Here is a 20,636-nt window from a genome sequence, read left to right as displayed (position 1 = left end):
CTATGAACATGACTGAGCAAATGACCTTGTGGTATGATTGAACATCCTTTGGTTATATGCCTAAGAGTGGTATTGCTGGGTCTTGAGGTAGATTAATTTCTAATTTTCTGAGAAATCACCATCCTGATTTCCAAAGTGACTATACAATTTTGCACTCCCACCATCAATGCAGAAGTGTTCCCTTTACCCTACATCCTGTCCAGCATAAGTTGTCATCAGTGATTTTGATCTTGGCCATTCTTACAGGTGTAAGATGATATTTCAGAGTTGTTTTGCTTTGCATTTCCCTGATGGCTAAGGATGTTGAGCATTTACTTAAATGTCTTTCAGCCATTTGATAGTCCTGTCTTGAGAGTTCTCTGTTTAGGTCTGTACCCCATTTTTTTTATAAATTGTTCTTTTGATGTCTAGTTTCTTGAGTTCTTTGTTTATTTTGGAGATCAGTCCTCTGTCAGACTTGGGGTTGGTAAAGATCCTTTCCCGTGCTGTAGACTGCTGTTTGGCTTGTTGATTGTGTGCTTCCGGCTAGGAAGGAGAAAAAGTCAAATTCTCCTGAGTAAATTGGGGCAGAGGGTGAGGGTGGAAGTGAAAAGGGAGGAAAGAATAGGAGTAGGGAAAATGTATAGACCAATTAAAAGCAAAGTGTAAAAAAGAAAATAAAAACAGCTTTTAGTTTTTAACTCAGTGATTTCTATTCCATGTAGAACAGGCTGGCCCTGAACTCACAGAAATCCACCTGCTGCTGTCTAATCCTTATTATTTTATATTTAATTTGTATTTTTTGATTTGTTCATTCATTCATTTTCACATTCCTAAGGTGTAAGCTTAGATATTTGATTTTAGGTCTTGCATCTTTTCCAACACATGCATGCATTGCACTAAACTTTCCTCTCATCATTGCTTTAGTACACCCTACAAAATTTCATATTTTTTCTTTCCTTCTTTTTTCTCTTTCTTTTCTTTCTTTCTTACTTTTATTTTTTTGAGACAAGGTTTCTCTGTATGGCCTGGCTGTCCAGGCACTTGCATTGTAAACTAAGCTGGCCTTGAGCTCAGAGGTTTTCCTGCCTCTGCCTCCTGAGTGCTGAGATTAAAGTTGTATGCCACCACTGCCCTGTTTTTTTATTTTTAATTTTTATTTGTCAAAATCTTGTAAAAATGTTTTTGGGATTTCTTTTCTGTTTGTTTATAATGTGTTAATAATTGGTCTATTTGGTTCCCAAACTTTTGGAGATTTTCTAGTCATGTTTTGTTGTTGATTGCTAGCTGGTTTCCATGGAGGTATGGGGATGAATATCATGCGTTTGATATTCTTTCAGATTTAATTGTCTGTGCTTTATTGCCTAGAATGTGGTCTTTCCTGGTAAATCCATGTTAGATTTAGAAGACTATATAGCCAGCAGTTACTGGAAGAAATAACAGATGTCCGTTATTATCGTTGACTGGTGATATTGAGTTCCATTGTGTGCTTCCTCTTTGTGCTTGCTGTGTGTTTCCACCTATAATAGAGAGGTATTGAAGAGTCCACCCACAACAGTCGACTCTGCTCTCCTTAGTGTTTTGTCATTTTTTTATGCTTTGTTAGTAGATATATTTAAAGAATTATTATCTTTTGGAGGAATTCACCCTTTATTGTGATGTGATGTTCCCTTTATTCTTAGCATATTTCTTGTTGTGAAGCCTGCCTTAGATCAACATATGCACACGTAATTTATCAGTGTTATTCTGGTATCTTTATCCACATTCACTTTATGTGTGTCTTTGTATTTAAAGTAGTATTCTTATAGAAGATATATAGCTGGGTCTTGGTTTTTGTTTGGCTTTTATCATTGTATTTTAATTAGTTCATATAGAACATTGACTCAGAGTAATTATTGATATGGCTTAGTTAATATCTCTTATGGTGTTATAGTTTTCTCTTTGTTTATTGATGTTCTTTACTTCCAATTTCGCTCTGTACTCTTGGGAGTTTTATGTGATTCTATTTTCTCTCTTGTTAGCCTAACAGCTATGCTTTTTAATTTTACTCTTTCTTTCTGATTGCCTTAGAGTTGACAGTAAGCCCTTCCAAGTGACACATTACCAGTTCTCATGTTGTATTAGTACCTTATAATTGTAAATAATCCTAATCCCGGTCTCTGTCTTTGGAATATATTAGGTTTTAGTAAGAAACATCTCCTTTAGGTTCATCTGTTGAACACTTACTTATTCCCCTGGAAATGCATTATGTGGGAAGGTTCTGCAAACTCTAAGAGGTAGCACTAAGCTTGCAGCCACTCACTGGAGATGTGTCCTTGAGGCCTTTACCTCGCCATGGTGCTTCTTGTATCTTTTTGTTTCTTTTTTCCCTAAAGGTCAACAGACCTCTCTTCCATGTGGTCCTGCCACCCTGCTGCTCTGTTTTTAATCTCTGCAGGAGATTGTTCTAGGGTAGGGATCCTGGGAAGGGTTTTTTCTGCCCATCTCTCTATCATTGCATGTGGTGACCCCACCTTCCAAGGATGGTATTACCTTTCTGAGGCGTGATCCCCTAACTGGGTCATTTGACCTGCCCAACCTGAATGTTAGGTCTCTACCTATACTCTGCAGATTTTATTCTCTTGATTAGGCCTTAGTGTTGATCATTACTTATATTGCATGCTTGGTAACCTTTTCTACAGAATGTAGACATTCCGTTTTTGTTTGTTGTTGTTTTCTCTTTGTATTAAAGAGTCGATGGTCTCTTGATATATCCTCAAACTCGGATATTCTATCTTTAGTTGAGGCAAGTCTTTTAAACACACTACAAGCTTTTTTCCATTTCTGGTGCAGCAGGTCTTTTGATCCTTGGAGTTTCCTTTTGCTTCTGCCTTAGGATTTTGTCCACTGTTCTTATGTGTGTCTGCTGTGTCCATCACAGCCATCACACATTAATAATTTGTTTAAAATCCCCTCTCTGAGAATTCTAATAGTACTCACTGTTTGCCTCTAATTCCTGTTTCTGCTCCATTTGTTGTAGCTGATTTTTGCCTTTTAATGACCTTTGTTCTTTTCCTGATAACTGGATATGATGTAAAAGGGATTGAAATAAATAGACCTTTAATCATTTAGTGGTAAGTGGTAAAGGGATTGTGGTGATGTGGAATCATTTTTTAATTGTATAATTAGGTCTGTTTTTTAAACTGGTATGATTATAAGTTTCACACATGTTTTTCAGTTCCTTCTACCGCCATAAAGAAAGGTAGCCTAGAGCAGGCAGAATTTATGTATGCCTTTTCTACATGGAAGGATTAAAAAGACTTTGGTCCCTCATGTTAGTTAGGCCCTCCTAACACCCTGTTAGGAGCCAGGCATATTAGAATATGCTTGTAGTCTCAGTACTTTGGAGGCTGGAGGAGGGGAATTGCAGGTTCACATGCGGTGCTTCGGCTGCGTAGTAAGTTTCACAGTGTAACTAACTCGGTTAAGTGAGGCTTCTCTGCTGGCATATCTCAGAATGATTTCTTTCCCTTCCCCCATGTTGTATGTGTGGGGTGATTTTTCCTTTGTTTTCATTGTGAAAATTTGGCCAACCTCTTCTAGGTAGAATATACAGAGGTGTGTGGTCCTCTCATGAGTGAAGACTCTGATCCACCGATTGTCCAGCTCTTCTCTGACTAGGTCCAATCTGGGTTTTCCTACCGGATTTCTCATTAGCATGTAGGTGTCTGCTTCCTGGTTACTGTTCCAGTAAGTTGTGATTCTCTGTGTTTGCGTGATTCTCTGTCCAGCTGTACTTTGCTGTGTGTGTATCAGTTTGGTAATTGTGCTTGTTAGGATGAATAGTGAGTTGTAACCCCTTATGTACTAGACTAGAAGTGGTATTTTCATATTTGTTGTGCTTTTCATATATAATACTGTGTTAATACTTCTTGAGAACCATGTGTCAGCAAAACTAAGACTTTTCAATGCCACAGTGAGCTATTTATGTAAAGTCATCATTGACAAATTGCCTCTTATTTTCTGCCTTTTTAAAAAGTAATATTCCACTATCTATTATACTTTTTCAAGAATTACAGATCTTCATCTGATTTAGTTCCATGTGACTACCATCTTCTTAGATTTGGGTAAAACCTAAAGTGCTTTTTTTTTTTAAATCTTTTGAACTGGGTTCTATCAGTAGTCCCTGCCCATCTTGTAGGCTTCTCTAAGCACCCTGCCCTGATGGATACCTCCAGTCCTTTGGGCAATGACTTTCTCCTTCTAGGAGAAAGCTGAGAGTGAGGGACAGTTTCTTTCCCTGGAATTTGCTGGCAGTCTCATCATCTTTTAGCATTTCCTGCTTTGACTTGACATTCTCATCTAAACTGGGCAATGGTGGCTTATTCTGGGATGAGAATGGCAGTCACATTTAATTACTTTGTTCCTTCTTGGCGATACAGATGTTCCTGATCCTGACAGTGCCACCAGGATCAGTGCCAGCCGTGTTTATGCTTACCATTAAGTAATGAGCTGTTTTCCACTTTTGTTTTAGAGAAACTTTATTCATCCTTACTGGAAATATGTACTCTGAAATAAATCATTGCTTATACATTTTTTACCTTCTTAAATGACCACTGTTTGATTTTTTGTGCACTAGAAATTAACTTTGCTTCTCCTAATTCTTTAATTTTTCCTCCAAGCTGTCCCAAGTTAGATAATATGTAGCCAGTTTGAAATATAACAAGTGCAGCCTCACCTTTTCCTTCAATTGCTCCTTTGTCTTAGAAATATGTCTTTAAAGATAGTGTTCACATTTGTGCAATGTGAACAACTAGATGAAATTATGAATAATAGTGGGGAGAAATTATATCTGTGCCTCTTACAGATTCTCCCTAGCAAATACTGTGAAAAGTACGGTTTGCCGTGCTTTAGATACTCCATAATTACCATGTGGATGTGAGTTGTTATGGTAACTGGATTTCCCCTTCTATTAAATAACAGAGTAAATGGTTGCTTGAGATGCAATTGAATTGTCAGCTTTCAGGCTAATGTTATCCTGATGGGAAACAGGGTGGAGAGACAATGATTGGGGGAGAGGTGCTGGGGGGAGCGGGGTGGAGTGTGGGGGAATATTGAATGTTGGGAAATACTTACAAAGAAATGAAGGCTTTGCACTTGAAGTAGGCATTGTCTTAACTCCTCCCTCCTCACTGTTTAACAGTGGATAGAGATGGCAGAAAGTTACTTTGTGGCAACAGGGTTACTAATGACAGAAAGTTGAAGTCTCCTAATCACGATTAGGAACAGTGGTGCAGTGAGTGTCTTTTATGGTCTCTGACATGAAGTGGAAATGCTTTTTCTTCTGGGAATGTAGGGAGAATGAGTGTTAGGGTTGGTATTCCTTTGTATCCATGTAGCAGCTGAAGTCAGATACCTTTATTCTTCTCCATTGTTGTGTTTGGTGTAGTGACATTAGGTACTTTAAAATGCTTGCATGATATTTGTTATTAATAGGTAAAGGTTTTGCAGAAAAGTTCTGAGTTAGTGCAGCAGAGGTAGCGCCATTTGTGAGTGATGGGTTAGCGAGGAATGATTTGAGGGTACTGAAGAGCAGATAGGTGGTGCATAGTCACCTGGGAGTAACTTGCATTTCAGAAATTGGCTTGATTGTTGAGTCAGGAAGACCTCTAAGTTTCAAACCTTGATAACAGGGATATTGATAGATTGTATTGACAGAGACAGGAAGGATAAATGAGAGTGAGTTATGAATGATAAACAAGACAGCTGAGTATAAGAAGTAGTTGAGGGTGAGAGTCTGAGAAACATGTTCTAAAAGCCATGGTTTTAAACTACTTTTGATTTTTATTAATTAAAAATAATTTAACTGATACATTAAATCATAAAAATTGTGCATATTGTTATTCATATTTATGAGATACCCTGTAATGTGTTAATGGATGCAAACTATATTTTTATTGAGCTATAACTTGATATAGATTTCCTCCCTGTTAGTGTGTACTCTGTGCACTTTGGCAGGTACACATACTTCTGTAAGCAGCATCACTCAAGATGAGAATTAGCCTAGCATCCTAAAAAGGGCCTTCTTACTCTTCATAATCGAATCTGCTGCCTTCACCTAACTATTGTTTCCTTTTCTGTCTCCGTCTAATTAAAGTTAGAGCTTACAAAGCACAACTACAGTGACCAGCAGCTGACTCCAGGTCCCAGCAATTTCCCTCTCTGTGTCTAGGCAAGTCATCTTGATTTTCTGACTCAGATGTTTAACATGGTATCAGAAGTGGGGTGACAAATGGCGTAGCTGAGTGGGAGCCATTACTCTACAGCGTCAGGGGCACAGTGCTTTCAGAGTTTGTTTTCTCTTATCTGGATGACTGTGGAAACCTCTGCAAGACTTTCCTGCTCTGAGCTTTGTCTGTCTGTTTTCAGCTCGGTAGTCAGCAAGGTCCTTGTACAATGAAATGAGAGGTCCTGGTTCCTCTCAACACTGGAGAATGGAAATGGCTCCACTTTAACTAAGAATGAAAGCATGTTGTGAAAAGAGTCCTAGAAGAATCTGGACTCCCGGGTCCCCTTGTGGTCCACCAGGGCTTTCCTTTGTGTGTTCCTTGTTCTCAGCTTATCCACTCTAGCTATTCTGGTCTTTTGGCTTTCTCACACAGGTCAGCCCTGTGCCTATATATGGCCTTTGAGATGTTTTCTGGTTTTGTTGTTGTTGGTTTGCTTTGTACTGAGATGACAGAGCATGTGTTAGCCATGCTACAGTTTAAAATCCACTGCCTCTTAACAGGCAACAGTGTTGTGCAACCCTTCCCTTTCTGTTGCTCAAGAATATTTTAAACACTTCCTAATGAGCCATGTTCCCATTAAACAGTCCCTTCCCACTTTTCCTGTCTTCTCTCTCTGTCTTCCTCTATACTGCCAGAAACCACTGATCTGCTTTCTGTCTTCATTGGTTTGCCCATTCTGGTTATTGCATATAGGTGGAATCCTATAATGTGATCTTTTGTGTCTGTCTCCTCTTGGTTTGGTATGTGTTCAGGGTTTATCTACAGATTATCCTTTCAGCATGCAATAGGACTTTATTTGGCTAATATGACTTACTGATCCATGGATGGATATTTAGGTTACTTTATTTTAATTCATTTTATGTTTTGGTATTATGATCATGCTGCTACAGACTTTTATTTACAAATTCTTGTTTGACTTAATTGTGGACTCTATCTAGAAGTAGAACTGTTTAGTCATATGATATTGCTATGTTTAGTATTCTGGGGAACTATCAAACTTTCCCAATAGCTGAACCTTTCTGCATTCCCTTTACATGCATAGCTTCACAATCGGGAAATTTTCACTCAGACTTGACCCTCCCAGTGAGATCTACCATGAGCACTCTGCTAACCTTGGAGCATGCTCCAGCCCTCACCCTTATTTCTTTAGCTTACTTCTTCCCTTTGTATGTGTGTCTGGCTCCTTTTTCAGTTGTATAAATGATGTTTCATCATACTTACCACATTATACATGTGGAGACTTTCCTCTGACTCTGAAGACAGAGGACCTGTGTGCCCGGGCAGTCTCTCACACAGATGTCACTGTGAGAGTATGTGTGGCTAGTTATAGGAAAAACTAAGTGTCTCGTGTTAGTAAAACTCAATGACACAGCTATTACTGACCCTGCTTTATTAACTGCTGGGTGTGCAACTTCATGATTATTTGCTATTTTGTTGACTAGGTTTTCTGAGGATTTCTAACAGGCCTAGCAAATTAGACATAATTTTCATACTTCACAAATGCTGATTGAGTTTATTTTTCAGGCTAGCAACTTCAACCTCAAAAATAGGCAATTTAATAACTACATATTGGATTGAAATGGCTTCCTAGAGGTTATGGAGAGCCCTTTGGCCTGAGACACAAATGAAAAGAGCCTGGTTATCAGCACAGTTTCCCCAAGTCTCTTTACTGGGGGAACACTCAAGAGTGCTTTTAAAGATGTCTACTCGTTCCAGGGCTAATCCCAGGGCACAGTAAGATGGAGCTATAATTCTGTAAAACATGGAGCATCAGGTTGGAATCTAGGCCTGTGAGCTCTGATACTGATACTCTCAGTGTGGCCTGAGCCACAGGATTAGTTGGGTCTTCTGCTGATAGCCTTGTTTCCAGGGGTTTCTTGGCATAAATGGCTTTCTTTTTTTAAGCTCGCCGTTCCATTTGTTCTTTTATATTTTTATTTTTCCTAGAATTCGTTCTTTTTTCATACTCAGTACTAAGAAGAAATTGAGACTACTGTCTTTGCAAAGGATTCAGTGTTCCTTCTGTCAGTGTGCTGGGGCTGACATGAGCTCGTAGTACAATGATACCCATGGATTATGTGGCAGGATATTTTGAAAATATTTTGTATTTCTTAAGTAAGACATACAGTTTCAGGTTGCATTATTTGAATGTTGTTTCTATTAATTCTGGGTATCAAAATAGGGGCTAATGATAATATACATTATGACTAGAGAATATAATTCTTAAAAAAATGAAAAGCATTTGGAAGCAGAGAACAGGGATGAAAACTGAGGGCCTCCTTCCTGGCTGGATATGTGGCCTAGGTTATTGTTTGCTTTCTGGATAGTCTAAGAACAAACAGGGACTGGAGGGCTCATTCCTTTTGTTGGTTAACACACAGACAAAACACTACATAAATTTGCAGCATAAATACTCAGTCAGAAAAACGTCTTTATAATTTCTTTCCAGTTCACTTCATGCTCTCAGTATCTATCTTGTGCTGTTTAAATATCTAACATTTGAGAAAACAGCGGTGACACCAAAAGTGATAGGTAAAAGTCAGCATTAATGCCATTGTTCCAAAAGTCAGAATTAATCCCATTGTTCTTGTCCGTCCCATGTCCTATGGAGTCTTCACAGTCCTTCCGTTCAGGCTGTTTATGCCCATTTCTGGCTCTCCTGCCAGCAACTAAGGTTCTTGTGAGTGCTTGATTGTCATCCACAGTACCTTGCATAGTAGGCTCTCACTAGGATGGGAATGCAGCACACCCAGAGGCCATGACAGCTGGCTGTATTCAGCTGTGCTATCTCTCCTGTAGAAAGGCACTTGGAAATACTCTCAGAATACTGGGAACTGTTCTGAAGCACCAGTTACTGTAATTCTGTCATAATTATATACAAACCTCTCTCTTTCTCATCTGTAGGGAGGTGGGTAAGAGTTTGGACACACGGGTAAAAGTGTGATTTATGTGTTTAGGGGTGCGCGAGCTATGACACACTGTAGCTGTTTCTCTGGGAAAATGTGTTGCCATGCTGTGCACTAATAGGGAGAAACAGAAATGACTGTCCCAGCCGCATGCTTCGTCTGGGCTCTGCTCAGGAGAGCGCATACCGTTTTTCTCTTGCATACCCTCAAACGATGAGAGGGCAGCTGTCCAGCGCTGCACACAACGTGTGCCATCTCATCTGCATGCTTTTTCCACCATGGTTTCTACACAGTGTGGTTTCTGTTGGAAGTTTATGTTTATTCGGAAGTGGTCAGATTTGAAGTCCAAGACATGAGTAATATTTATTTTTATTTAATATTACTAAGGGGTTTGTTAGACAGTACTCTGTTCCCTGTCTGTGGCAAGAGGTTTTATAGCCTTTTCCCCTGCTTTTCAGAGAAGGATTTGTATTACAAATACATCTTAACTGGTTATTATTGTAGGGTTTCATTTGCTTTAATTTAGAAAATTCCAGGCTTCCTTTATTTTGTCTCTACAAGATTCCAAATTCTGTTCAACTGGGAATATTGAAAAGATATTAGTCGTGGTTTCAGTCCTGAGCTAACTCGATTTGTTTTAGAGAACAAACAACTTAAACAAAGGAAAGAAGAGCTGGTGTTCTCATTTCATTCTGAATTCTGTATAGTCTAACGTGCTCCTGTCTGTCTTTCCTACAGGTCCATGTCCAGCCGTCAGAATGGCACCGTGCGCTCTTTCTTCCACAGGCCTGGCTTGCGTATATGACTCGAGCATACCATGCTGTTTTACAGGTCAGGACACAAGGGGTGTGCTTTGTGGGGCAGCATTTCCTCCTCTTCACTGATTTTATAACAATGTGTATATAGTCTGGGGTTGACTATACAACATCGACACCGCATGCTTCTAAGGTCCCAGTGAAAAACCAAGGTTTAACTGCACTAAGGCCCTCTAGGAAACAAATGAGTTTATTGGGCATATGTACAAAGCATGTGTGTGGCTTATTGACATGAATGGGGTGATTCCAAAGCATCCTCCCCAGAAAACTTTTCCCTAGCATGAATGATAGTTTCCTCATAGTTTCCCTAAACTTCTCTCCCTTTTATCCTTTAGCCTCTCCCTGACACCCCAAGAGCCTGTACCATTAAGGCAATGTTGCTAACACCCTTCTCCTCCTATTGAGGAAAGCCATTGTTCAGCAAGCCCAGTTGGATGATGTTTTGCAAATGGCACAGCTGACCTCCTGAAGGTGGAGATTGTTCTGCCCAGAGTATGGTGTGAAAAAGTATAAAAGCACTTGGGAAAATAGCACTAGCACTATCAAAATGCCATCGTTCCTTTTGTTCATAAGAAGTGTAAAGCACAGGGCAGTAATAGCACAGGCCTTTAATCCCAGCACTCAGGGGGCAGAGACAGGCAGATCTCTGTGAGTTCATGGCCAGCCTGGTCTACAGAGTGAGTTCCAGGACAGCCAGGACTGTTTCACAGAGAAACTCTGTCTTAAAATAGCAAAACAAAACAACAACAACAAAGAAATGTAAGGCTTGGGACTTCTGTCTGTCTCTTGCACACATACCCTTCAAGGAGGAGAGAGTGGAAAGATTCTGAGAGTCAGAGCCTTGAAGGAGCAGAGTGGAAGGAGAGGAGCGACAGCTCTGTCACTCACGAGCGGACAGCAGCTGCGGTTGTCTGTACGCCAGGCGGCATTCCCACATGGAGAGGAGGGAGCTCATGGTCCTGCTCTCCTAGCAGAGAAGCTGTTGATAGTCGATGGCATGTGGGGGAAGGAGAGTCAGTTTTATTTAAGGGAGGAAGTAGTGAGGGGTAGAACTGGAAGAGTAATGGGATATCAGCAAAACATGGCAAGTCAAGTTGCAGTAAGACTGGGTTAAGGAGACCCAGTATGAGGAATAGGCTCCCGAAAGCCAGCAGAAGACTGGGAGACAGCCCTCCTCCCGCTGTTAGGAGTCCCACAGAGGACCGAGCTACAGGACTGTAACATACGTGCAGATGGCCTAGGTCAGTCCACGCAGGTTCTCTGGCTGTCAGTGCAGTCTCTGTGAGGATCCCTCGAGCTCCTCCTAATGTTTGGCTGAGTCTGCATCTGTTTCCATCCCTTGCTGGAGGAAGCTGCTCTGATGACAGTTGGCTAGCCACCAATCTATGAGTGTAGCAGAATATTGTTAGGGATTATTGCATGGACTTTTTTATTATTTTATTTTATTTTTTTTTTACCTCCAGTTGTGTTTAGTTCTGTCCTAGATCTCTTGGCCATCCAGCCTGTGGGTCTTGGTGCTCCAAGCAATGTCAGGAGTGGGCATACTCTCCTGGCATGGGTTGGGGACTCCCTCAGTCTCTAGGCCATCCCCACCTTAGCACACCCCATAGGCAGGACAGACTGTTGTCTGTACCTGCAGTTGTCTTTATTCCTTTATTGCTGTTGTCTGCCATCTGTGTCTAAAACAACAGTTGTTCTCCAGATATATAAAACACACTTGATTGGCCTACTTTAAATCCAAGATTACAAATGTTAAGTTTTTAAATGTCAAATACAAAGCTGTTCTTATCAACTGAGAACTATTCAAATGGGCAAGGTTGAATTCTGTTTTGTGGCTGGAAAGTCATTGTTAAGAATAGTGTGTGCTGGGGGAGGGAGCTGAGATTACGTAAATGAAATGCTCAGAAGAAGACTTTTATGGAATTTAAGGAATCATGGTGTCATAGGTATGTCTGCTCTATAAGGGCACAGAGAGTGAGAGCCAGAGGATGGGCCGGAAGGGAAATGACTGAGTTTCTGGACTTTTGTGTTCCCATCTCAAATTCCCATCTCAAACCTTGATGGAGCAGAGCAAGTATTTAACCTAGACTGGTAAAAGTGTGGCGCTTCTGACTCTTTAGAACTGAGGAGGGGCCCAGGGTCTCTGCATCCTCAACACCAGGTCCTTCTAAGGTGCTTAGTCTGCAGCCATTTTAAACACCATTGTTTTAGTGTCCCCCTTGTAATCTGCAGAGCAAAGCCACAACTCTGGAATTCTAGTCCCTGGCTCCCTGTTATTTACCCAGTGTTTGATCTCCCAAGCCTGGATGCTCCTTATATTTTGACTAGTTCCTGAGTAAAGGAATGAGCTTCCGTCTGTGTGCTTCTGTATCCTCATCATATACCATCAGACAGTTTCTATTCCTGAGGAGAGATTCCAAGGCAGGGCACAGACTTCATCTTCACGTCTCCCTCAGTCACTTTGCAGTTTTTCCTGGCCAGGCACAGTGCTGAGCTTGTGGGTTACAGAAGGAAATGAAGGCCCTTCCTGCCAGCCAGGCCCCGTCCAGTCAAGGAAGCTACAGGTACCTTAACAATTTCACTGTAGTGTTCTCCATGCTTAACTACAGAAGGGACAAAATTCTGCAAACACCTGGACAGAAGGAAATGAGCAGCTGCTACAGTCAGCTGAGAATTTATATTGCTTTAAGGCAGTAGTTCCCAACCTGTGGGTCACCACGGCCCCTTTGGCAAACTTCTGTCTCCAAAACTATTTACATTATGATTCATAACAGTAGCAAAATTCCAGCTGTGGAGTAGCAATGAAAACAATTTTGTGGTGGGGGTCACCACAGCATGAGGAATTGTGTTAAAGGGTTGCAGCATTAGGAGGTTGAGAGCCACTGCTTTAAGGGGAAGAAGGACTAAGTTGAACAGGATTGTGATATAATTCACACTTTACAAACGTTTCTGTTTTCTCCATAACTGCTACTATTAATTGAATAACTAGTAGGTAGCTAACTTAACATACACCATTTCAATTAATCTTTACAGAAACTCCATGAAGTATATGTTATTAAACCCATGTATAATGGTATTATAGGTGGACAAGCAGGGTCAGCTAAGGAAAGCAAACAGCTCTAAGCCAACAGCTGGTAAATGAGAGAAATAGAATTTGATTTGGGAATCTTCTGACTCTAGCGCCTCATGTGATTGACTAGCACCATCGTCAGTTATCATAGTAAGTAACACAAGCTGGTCTAACATTTTATTTCCTCATTGCATTTATTAATTTAGTGTGTGTATGTGGGTGTAGGCATACCATGGTACATATGTGGAAATAAGAGGACAGTTTGTGAGAATAGTAGGTGCGGGTCTAGGGACTGAATTCAGGTCGTCAGGATGGGAGGAAGTGTCCTACCTGCTGAGCCAGCCTTCTTGTACCAGTCTAATAAAGGGCGAATCTATTTGTGAGAAGTTTTTTATTTTTAATAATGTAGGTCAAGTATTCTCTTCTGCTGGCGTAGTGATGTGTGCATTTGTCTGCTTTCACTTAAGACGTCTTCACATCCTGTTGCATCGATAGTCGGTGAAAGTGTGCGCCTGAAAGGCCCAAGTGGAGAACTCAGCAGTGTGCCATAGGTTTGTCACCGCTGCCTGAGAGCCACTGGTGGGCTTGGCTGCTGAGTTTGACTGTATGTGGAACTTACAGCATCCTAGGTGAACTGGAACAACGTTGAGATCCCTCGCCCATTACAAGAATTTGTGTCCTGGAGATGTCTTCTGTTAGTTACAGCAGCTATGGATACTTCTGTCTGTTGCTGGGCAGGTTTGGTAGCATTAAAATCCATCAGTTAGAGGAGCCTTTTCCTTGGTTAAGCTTAGGTGACAGGCTGAAAGGGGTACGTCCTACACTAGTTCCTAGACATGGGCAGTGATCGGGCACGGATAGTTTGAGACCTGAATACTGTTAGTGCCATCTGCTTAGTCATCTCCTGACTTACCCAGATGTTTTCCAGAGGAACTTGGGATTCGAATTGCATGTCAGTTTTTCGGACATGCTGGAAGTAAGTGGATTTCTTCCCATCCAGGTAGAAAATACACAGACAGGCTGATCAGATGTTCTCATACTGTTTCACTAGGGAGTGTTCTAATTGGCTCTTCACCAACCTGGTTGGCAAGGAACTTTCTATTCTTTCCTTTATTTTATTGCTCTTTTTGGATGCTGAGGAAGTTCAGGCCTCCAGCTTTGTGAAAAAGTCTCTTTGAGAGCATGTGATGTCACACAGGAGAGAGTTATGAAGACTGGTTGATTGTAGACACACTTCCTTAGTTGGTCAGCTACCTATTAAACAGTCTGAAATTAATGCTGTAATTGTGAACTAAGATCTGTAATAAGTTAACTTCTCAGCACTTGAATTTTTTCTTTTTAATTGTTCTTTTGTGTATATTTTGGTGTGGGAGATTGGACCCAGGGCCATGTATGTGTTAAGTGTGTGGCCTGTCACTGAGCTACATACCTGGCCTCTGTTGCTTCTTTTAATGTAGACTAAACTGGGAAGAATTGTTTATTGCATCCTCGAGCCCTTCTTTGTATTGTCTACAGATAGTAAGTAAGAGGGATGGATAGATTACTAATTGCAATCTATGCATGGCCTAAAAACCTCAGTTCAGGTGATTATTTCAGCTTGTTCTTTTTCCCAGTTTTTCTGCCTTAACCAAATGAAAATGATTTTACACTTCCTGCCTTCCTAGGAGACCAGTATAAAGGTTAAACATTAGCAATATCTTTTAGTTTGACAATCTCTGACACTTTATTGTAAGAGAATGCCTTAGGACCCTGTCTTTAGTTACTTTTTTTATTGCTAAACACCATGACCAATGTAAGTTATAAAAGAAAAAATTTAAAACCTCAGAGCCTTCCCTCCGTGACACACCTCCTCCAACAAGGCCACACTTTTCAATCCTTCCCAAACAGTTCCACCAACTGGGTACCAAGCATTCAAATGTATGAGCCTGCTGGGGGCATTGTCATTCAAAGCACCATGGACACTAAGTAGCCAATGAGAACGCGACAACCAGTGGTATAGCCACTTCTTAGTTACCCATATCCCACCCACTCTGCGGGAGACGTGGCAGTAGGTGAGGAACTTGTGGGGAAGAAGCAGGGGTTCAGTAAGAGCAGGAATAATCGATGGTAGTGAGGGTGTATCTGATCAAAATGTGTGTGCTTGCGCGCGCGCGCGCGCGCACACACACACACACACACACACACACATGTATGTCACAGTGTTTGATTTCTAGCAACCATGTCAGGTGGCTGGCTGTTCCCAGACTGTCTTGCCAGGGAGTGTTCCAATTGGCTATTGGGGGGCATTATCCTTCAAAGCACAACAGACACCAAGTAGTCAGTAAGCTACTAAGTGTTCTAATCAGCTATTCACTGTAGCTCTGGAAAATATAATGCCCTCATCTACCCTTGATGGGCACCTGCACTCACATAACATATATTTACGCAGATACACACATACATATGGATATAATTTTTAATTTTAAAAAATTTAGAATAGGAATCCATAGTTAGTAGACCTTTGAAAGGATATTCAACCTCATTAGTAAACAATAAAATCAAATTAAACCATGGCAGGTATCTCAAGAATGATGGCACTCTACTGAAGATATTTATGATATGAAATAATCAGAATAAATGACTTCATTATTTTTTTAATTAAAAGTTTTGTTTATTATTTTATGTGTATGGGGTTTCGCCTGCATGTTTTGTGTTCTACTTGCATGCAGTATCTACATAGGCCTGAAGATGGCACAAGATCCCATTGGAACTGGATTGTAGGTAGTTATGAGATGCTGTGTAGGTGCTGGTCATCAAATCTGGGTCCTCTAGAAGAACAATCAGTGCTTTTCAACTCCAAACTATCACTCTAGCCCCAAAACCTTCTAGAAACAGCTAAGCATTGCTCTATATGCTTAATAAAATCTGAGCTCTTGTCCAACTTAGAATCCATCAGTAAACTACTGTTTTAATTACATTAGATAATATCATTGATAATGGAATAAAGGTGAAATACCTGATTGCAGTAATACAGTAAAAACTAAAAGGTTTAATAATTGGAAGGTGTTGGTCTTAAAGGAACAATTTTAACTATATTCTTGTTACATAGCTGAAGTTGAGAAGTTTGGTATATATTTTTATAAGTTCATTGAAGAAGTAGAAATGAACACTGGTGATTACCATTTTTACATAATGCCTGCATCTCAAGTTTTGCATTCTCACCTAATTAATCTCCTGCTGCACTGTCGTGACACTGGTGTTCAGACCTCAGTCTTTGCATATCTAAAATTATCAGTTGTCATGGCCATGTCGGGGACTTTTTTTTTCTTTTTTCTTTTTTTGGTTTTTCGAGACAGGGTTTCTCTGCAGCTTTTTTAGAGCCTGTCCTGGAACTAGCTCTTGTAGACCAGGCTGGCCTCGAACTCACAGAGATCCGCCTGCCTCTGCCTCCCGAGTACTGGGATTAAAGGCGTGCGCCACCACCGCCCGGCTTATGTCGGGGACTTTTAAAATGGGACTGTGAGAATCAGGTCTGCTTTGAAAGGCCTCCTGAAGTGAAGCCTGAACTGGCCGAGCCTGCAGCCTCTTTAGGCCTTTCCCCTTGTGAATGCAGGAATTCACTAAGCAGGGATGTGAGTGACTCGCTTACTTTCACGGTCTACTATGCCATCAGGACCACTTGTGCCCAGTTTCCAAGGGAATTTTAGCCAGCAGCTCTGCATGCTGATCCGTCTTGTGTGATTTGCAGGGCAGGATAGCAGAGCTGGAACTGCAGTTGCAGCATGGGAAAGAAGGACCCGAGGAGGTGCAGTATAAGCGAAACACAGCCTGGCTCTGGTAAGCGGATTTCAGCTGCATACTATTGTCACAGGTTGTGAGCAATGAAGGGAACAGTAAATGCCTTAAATGCTTCCATGCTGACTGCATTACCTTTTGTGTGAGCCAGCGGGAACTCGGAAGACCTGATAGGTTTATTCACCTACTCCCTAGATATGTTTGTGTGCCTGCGTGCGTGCGTGCGTGCGTGCATTCCCATCCTTTGGGGTCTGTGAAGGGTTGTTTCCAGTATCCCCTGCAGAGAGCAAAACCTACTGAAGGTCATGTCTCATATACACAGCATAGTGCTTACATGTAATCTATGCACATCCTCCTACATATAAATCACCTCTAGATTACTTTGCTAACTTATACAATGTTAAATCTGGGACTATCCTTGTGGACTATTAATGTTCCAGGAAAGTGACAAAAGTCTACACAAGTACAATCCAGATATAATGTTGCCCAAATATTTGTAATCTGTGTTTGATTCTATCTATAGACTTGGAACTCACAGGTACAGAGGGCTAACTGTACTAATATGTCTCTACTTTTTTCTCTAGTGCAGTGTGGGAATGGTTTGGTCCCCTCAGCATTGTTTCTTTAACTGATTGTTTTAGTCATTTTGAGTAAAAATTCTATTTTCCCAGTTAGTGCATTGCCATTCCCCCTCATATGTAGTCTGGAATTCCTCCTCTTCTCCTTTCTACATGAAGACATCATCATGATTGTGACGATCTTCCTATCTCAAACCTTCAATTTCTCAGCCAATGTTCCCTGGGGTGTCCTTACACTATTACCCAGAATTTATAAATGCTAACACACAAAGAGCATCAATTGTTATGCAGTTTGAGAAGAAAACTAGCAACCAATAATAGCAGAGAAGCAAGAGAGTATTGCTTCTGTAGAGCCAAGGACAGAGAGTGGTCCAAGAAGGGGACCAGCATTGTGTCAAATATTGAAGATGGAGATTGAGAACTGAGTGTTCTAGCCTCTTGGAAGTCTTCTGTGACCATGAAGGGAACTGTTTGGGTGGAATTGTGGGATAAAAGCCAGACTAGGGATGGACTTGAAGCAGACCCAGTTAATTCTGTTTTGAAAAGGTCTGATGGGAAAGAGTGGTCGTAGTGTCAGTAGCAGCTGGAGGGCCATTCTTCCCCTGGGAGCCTAGGTACATCTTAACTTGCTAAGGGCAGCGATACAGGAAGGGGAAACTCGTGATGCAGCAGAGAGCCGGGCCAGGAGGAGCTCAGGGGACCACGCGTGCCTGTTAATAGACAGCTCCTCAGTAGTTACTGTCACGTGCTTAAAAATAAAAGACTACAGAAAGTGTGGACAATCTGTAGGTAAATTCGTCAATGAATTACTTTTAAAATTATGCTTATGGTCTATTAGAGCTATTGCAGTTGGTTCTTAAGGATGACTTATTCTCGGGAATGCTGACTCGACTTACAAGAGTTTATTATGTCAGGCGCAAAAAGTTCTGAATATTAAGTTTTATGAGAAATGGTTCTACAGTTAGGAGTACTTTCTGTTCTTGTGAAGGACCTGAGTTTAGCTCCCAGCATTCACATAAGGTGGCTCCCAGCCACTTGAAATTTCACTTCCAGGGATCTAATATCATCTTCTGCCTTCTGTGGACACCCATACAAATGGGGTGTGTGCACACACAACACCACATGCATACACCTCAATAAAAATAAATTTTCAAAGATTTAAAAAAATGTAAATCTCACACAGTGCCTTCTACTCTACCTCAGAACTCCTATGTTTGAAAAAATGTTTTAGTCTGTAAATATTTAACACCGAGCATACCTTCCAGCCCATAGGTATAATTATCTTCTTTTGGCATTGGTATTTGAAGCTGTATTTTATTTATGCATATAGTGATTTCTGTATATACAGTTTGGATACAGTAAATTGATATTGTGGTGAGTTCTCATGCAAAAAGAAGAGAACAATATTATTTGGGGCTACCATTACAGAGATACAGTAGACTGGGTGGCTTCAACAACAGAAGATTTTTTCCCAGCTCTGGAATCTGGGAACCAGTATGTGTTAAGTCCTCCCATTCTGTGTATCCTTACATGGTGGAAATGGAAAGAAAGCAAGCTTCCTTTCCCTGTTCCCTGAGAGCACCGAGTCTATCTGTGAAGGCTCTACCTACAATTACTATCAGATTTGGGTGTACTCAGCATAGGTTTAGGAGAAGACAACACTCAGTCCATGGAAGAGTAAAGCAAAGAGCAGCTATGCACTGACAGCTGTGCCTCTCTACTCCATGGGGATGGCACTAACAGCTGTGCACCCACCTCTCCATGGGGATGGCACTGACAACTGTGCACCCACCTCTCCACGGGGCTGGCACTAACAGCTGTGCACCCACCTCTCCATGGGGATGGCACTGACAACCGAGCACCTACCACTCCACTGGGATAGCACTGATACCTGAGCACTCACCACTTCACGGGGCTGGCACTGACACCCAAGCACCCATTCCATGGGGATGGCACTGACATCTGAGCACCCACTCCACGGGGATGGCACTAACAACAATGCCTGTCTAGCCTGCTTGGTTACATTTTCTCCTTACCCATATTCACTAAGTGATCCCACAAAGAAGAGAATAAATCTGACTCTGGAATAAAGCTCTTACTATCGTCCTTTTCCCAAGCCAGTTCTACACTTGTAGAACTTGTAAAACCCATAGGCATTGCTGGACGTTTTTAAATTAATTTTTGACCTTTGTTATTTATTTGCATGTCAGAGCATATAGGCCTGCATGTCCTACAATGATTTGGTCTTCTTCCTTGTACCACATGGTTTCCAGTGATCAAGCTCAGGCCCTCGGGTACCTTTGCCTGCTGAGCCATATGACTGGCATTCTGGAAATTCTTAGAAATTGACGAATAAGGTAGTAGGTGCAGTCGTTGGTCTCATATAAGCTCATGTCTGTTTTCCATCTTTATTGCAGGGTCAGAGACATGTTGACTGATGAGATTACCAAGACAGCTGCGAAGTAAGTCATTTATTTTACCCAAAATACCAATAAGCCTTTCACTCCTGGACAGGTACATACACTTTCTCCTTTTAGGGCACTTCATAACATTAAGAACTATAAAGTAATTTTTTGGTTACTTTTTTATAGAAAACCACTTTTAACTCCTGTCAACTATATTAATACCCACCTCATGCCTTTTTGTACACAGAGGGACGGATATAAATACATATCTTTTTAATAGAGAGATAATTCAACCTGAACATCTAACAAATGCCATGTGGTTTGGTTTAAATGTATAGGACTACAATTTAGTTCAAGGAGGAAAAATGAATTCTGGAGAATGGAAGTTGCATTGGGTATACAAATAGATTATTGAATCTCAGTTGCAATGCAGCAAATAAAGTGGGACCCCTCTTACACTTCCTGGTTGCCATGGGGTCCAGTGTGTCTAAAAATCGGATTCTAATTAGCAATTCATCTGGCCTTGGATAACCCTCATCAGCTCTTTAAAAATAAATTTTATATATACAGCACTAATACAAAGACTCCGTGAAAGGCGATGTCAGTCATATCCTGGTGGTGGTCTGAACAAAAATTACTTGAGTGTTACTGCCGTGAGGCTTTTTATTTACCCTACGCCAAAGCTCACTAAGGAAATTACCCCCTAATGAACTTGCAGGAGCCATCACTTCAGGCCTCTCTGCTAACAAGCTGACTAATTGTTCCTGGCAGCAGAGACACAAGCCAGTTGCATCCATATCTCCTTCCACCATCACCCTCTGCTGCTGTGTCAGCTGCCTT

General features: G+C 41.1%; 1 protein-coding gene across 2 annotated transcripts in view; it reads left to right on the top strand.

Annotated features, from left to right (window-relative positions):
• The window catches only part of Focad (focadhesin), a 282,441-nt gene that overhangs the window by 200,509 nt on the left and 61,296 nt on the right, over positions 1 to 20,636 (top strand). For both annotated transcript variants that reach the window (XM_038334886.1, XM_038334887.1), the window contains exons 22-24: positions 9,893 to 9,985; positions 16,767 to 16,855; positions 19,809 to 19,853. In XM_038334886.1, the coding sequence (XP_038190814.1) occupies positions 9,893 to 9,985; positions 16,767 to 16,855; positions 19,809 to 19,853 (227 nt within the window). The remainder of the gene's footprint in view (positions 1 to 9,892; positions 9,986 to 16,766; positions 16,856 to 19,808; positions 19,854 to 20,636) is intronic.

The sequence above is a fragment of the Arvicola amphibius genome, chromosome 6 (genome assembly GCF_903992535.2).
Source record: "Arvicola amphibius chromosome 6, mArvAmp1.2, whole genome shotgun sequence".
Taxonomy (NCBI): Eukaryota; Metazoa; Chordata; class Mammalia; order Rodentia; family Cricetidae; genus Arvicola; species Arvicola amphibius.
This window is presented reverse-complemented; position numbering and strand designations above follow the sequence as displayed.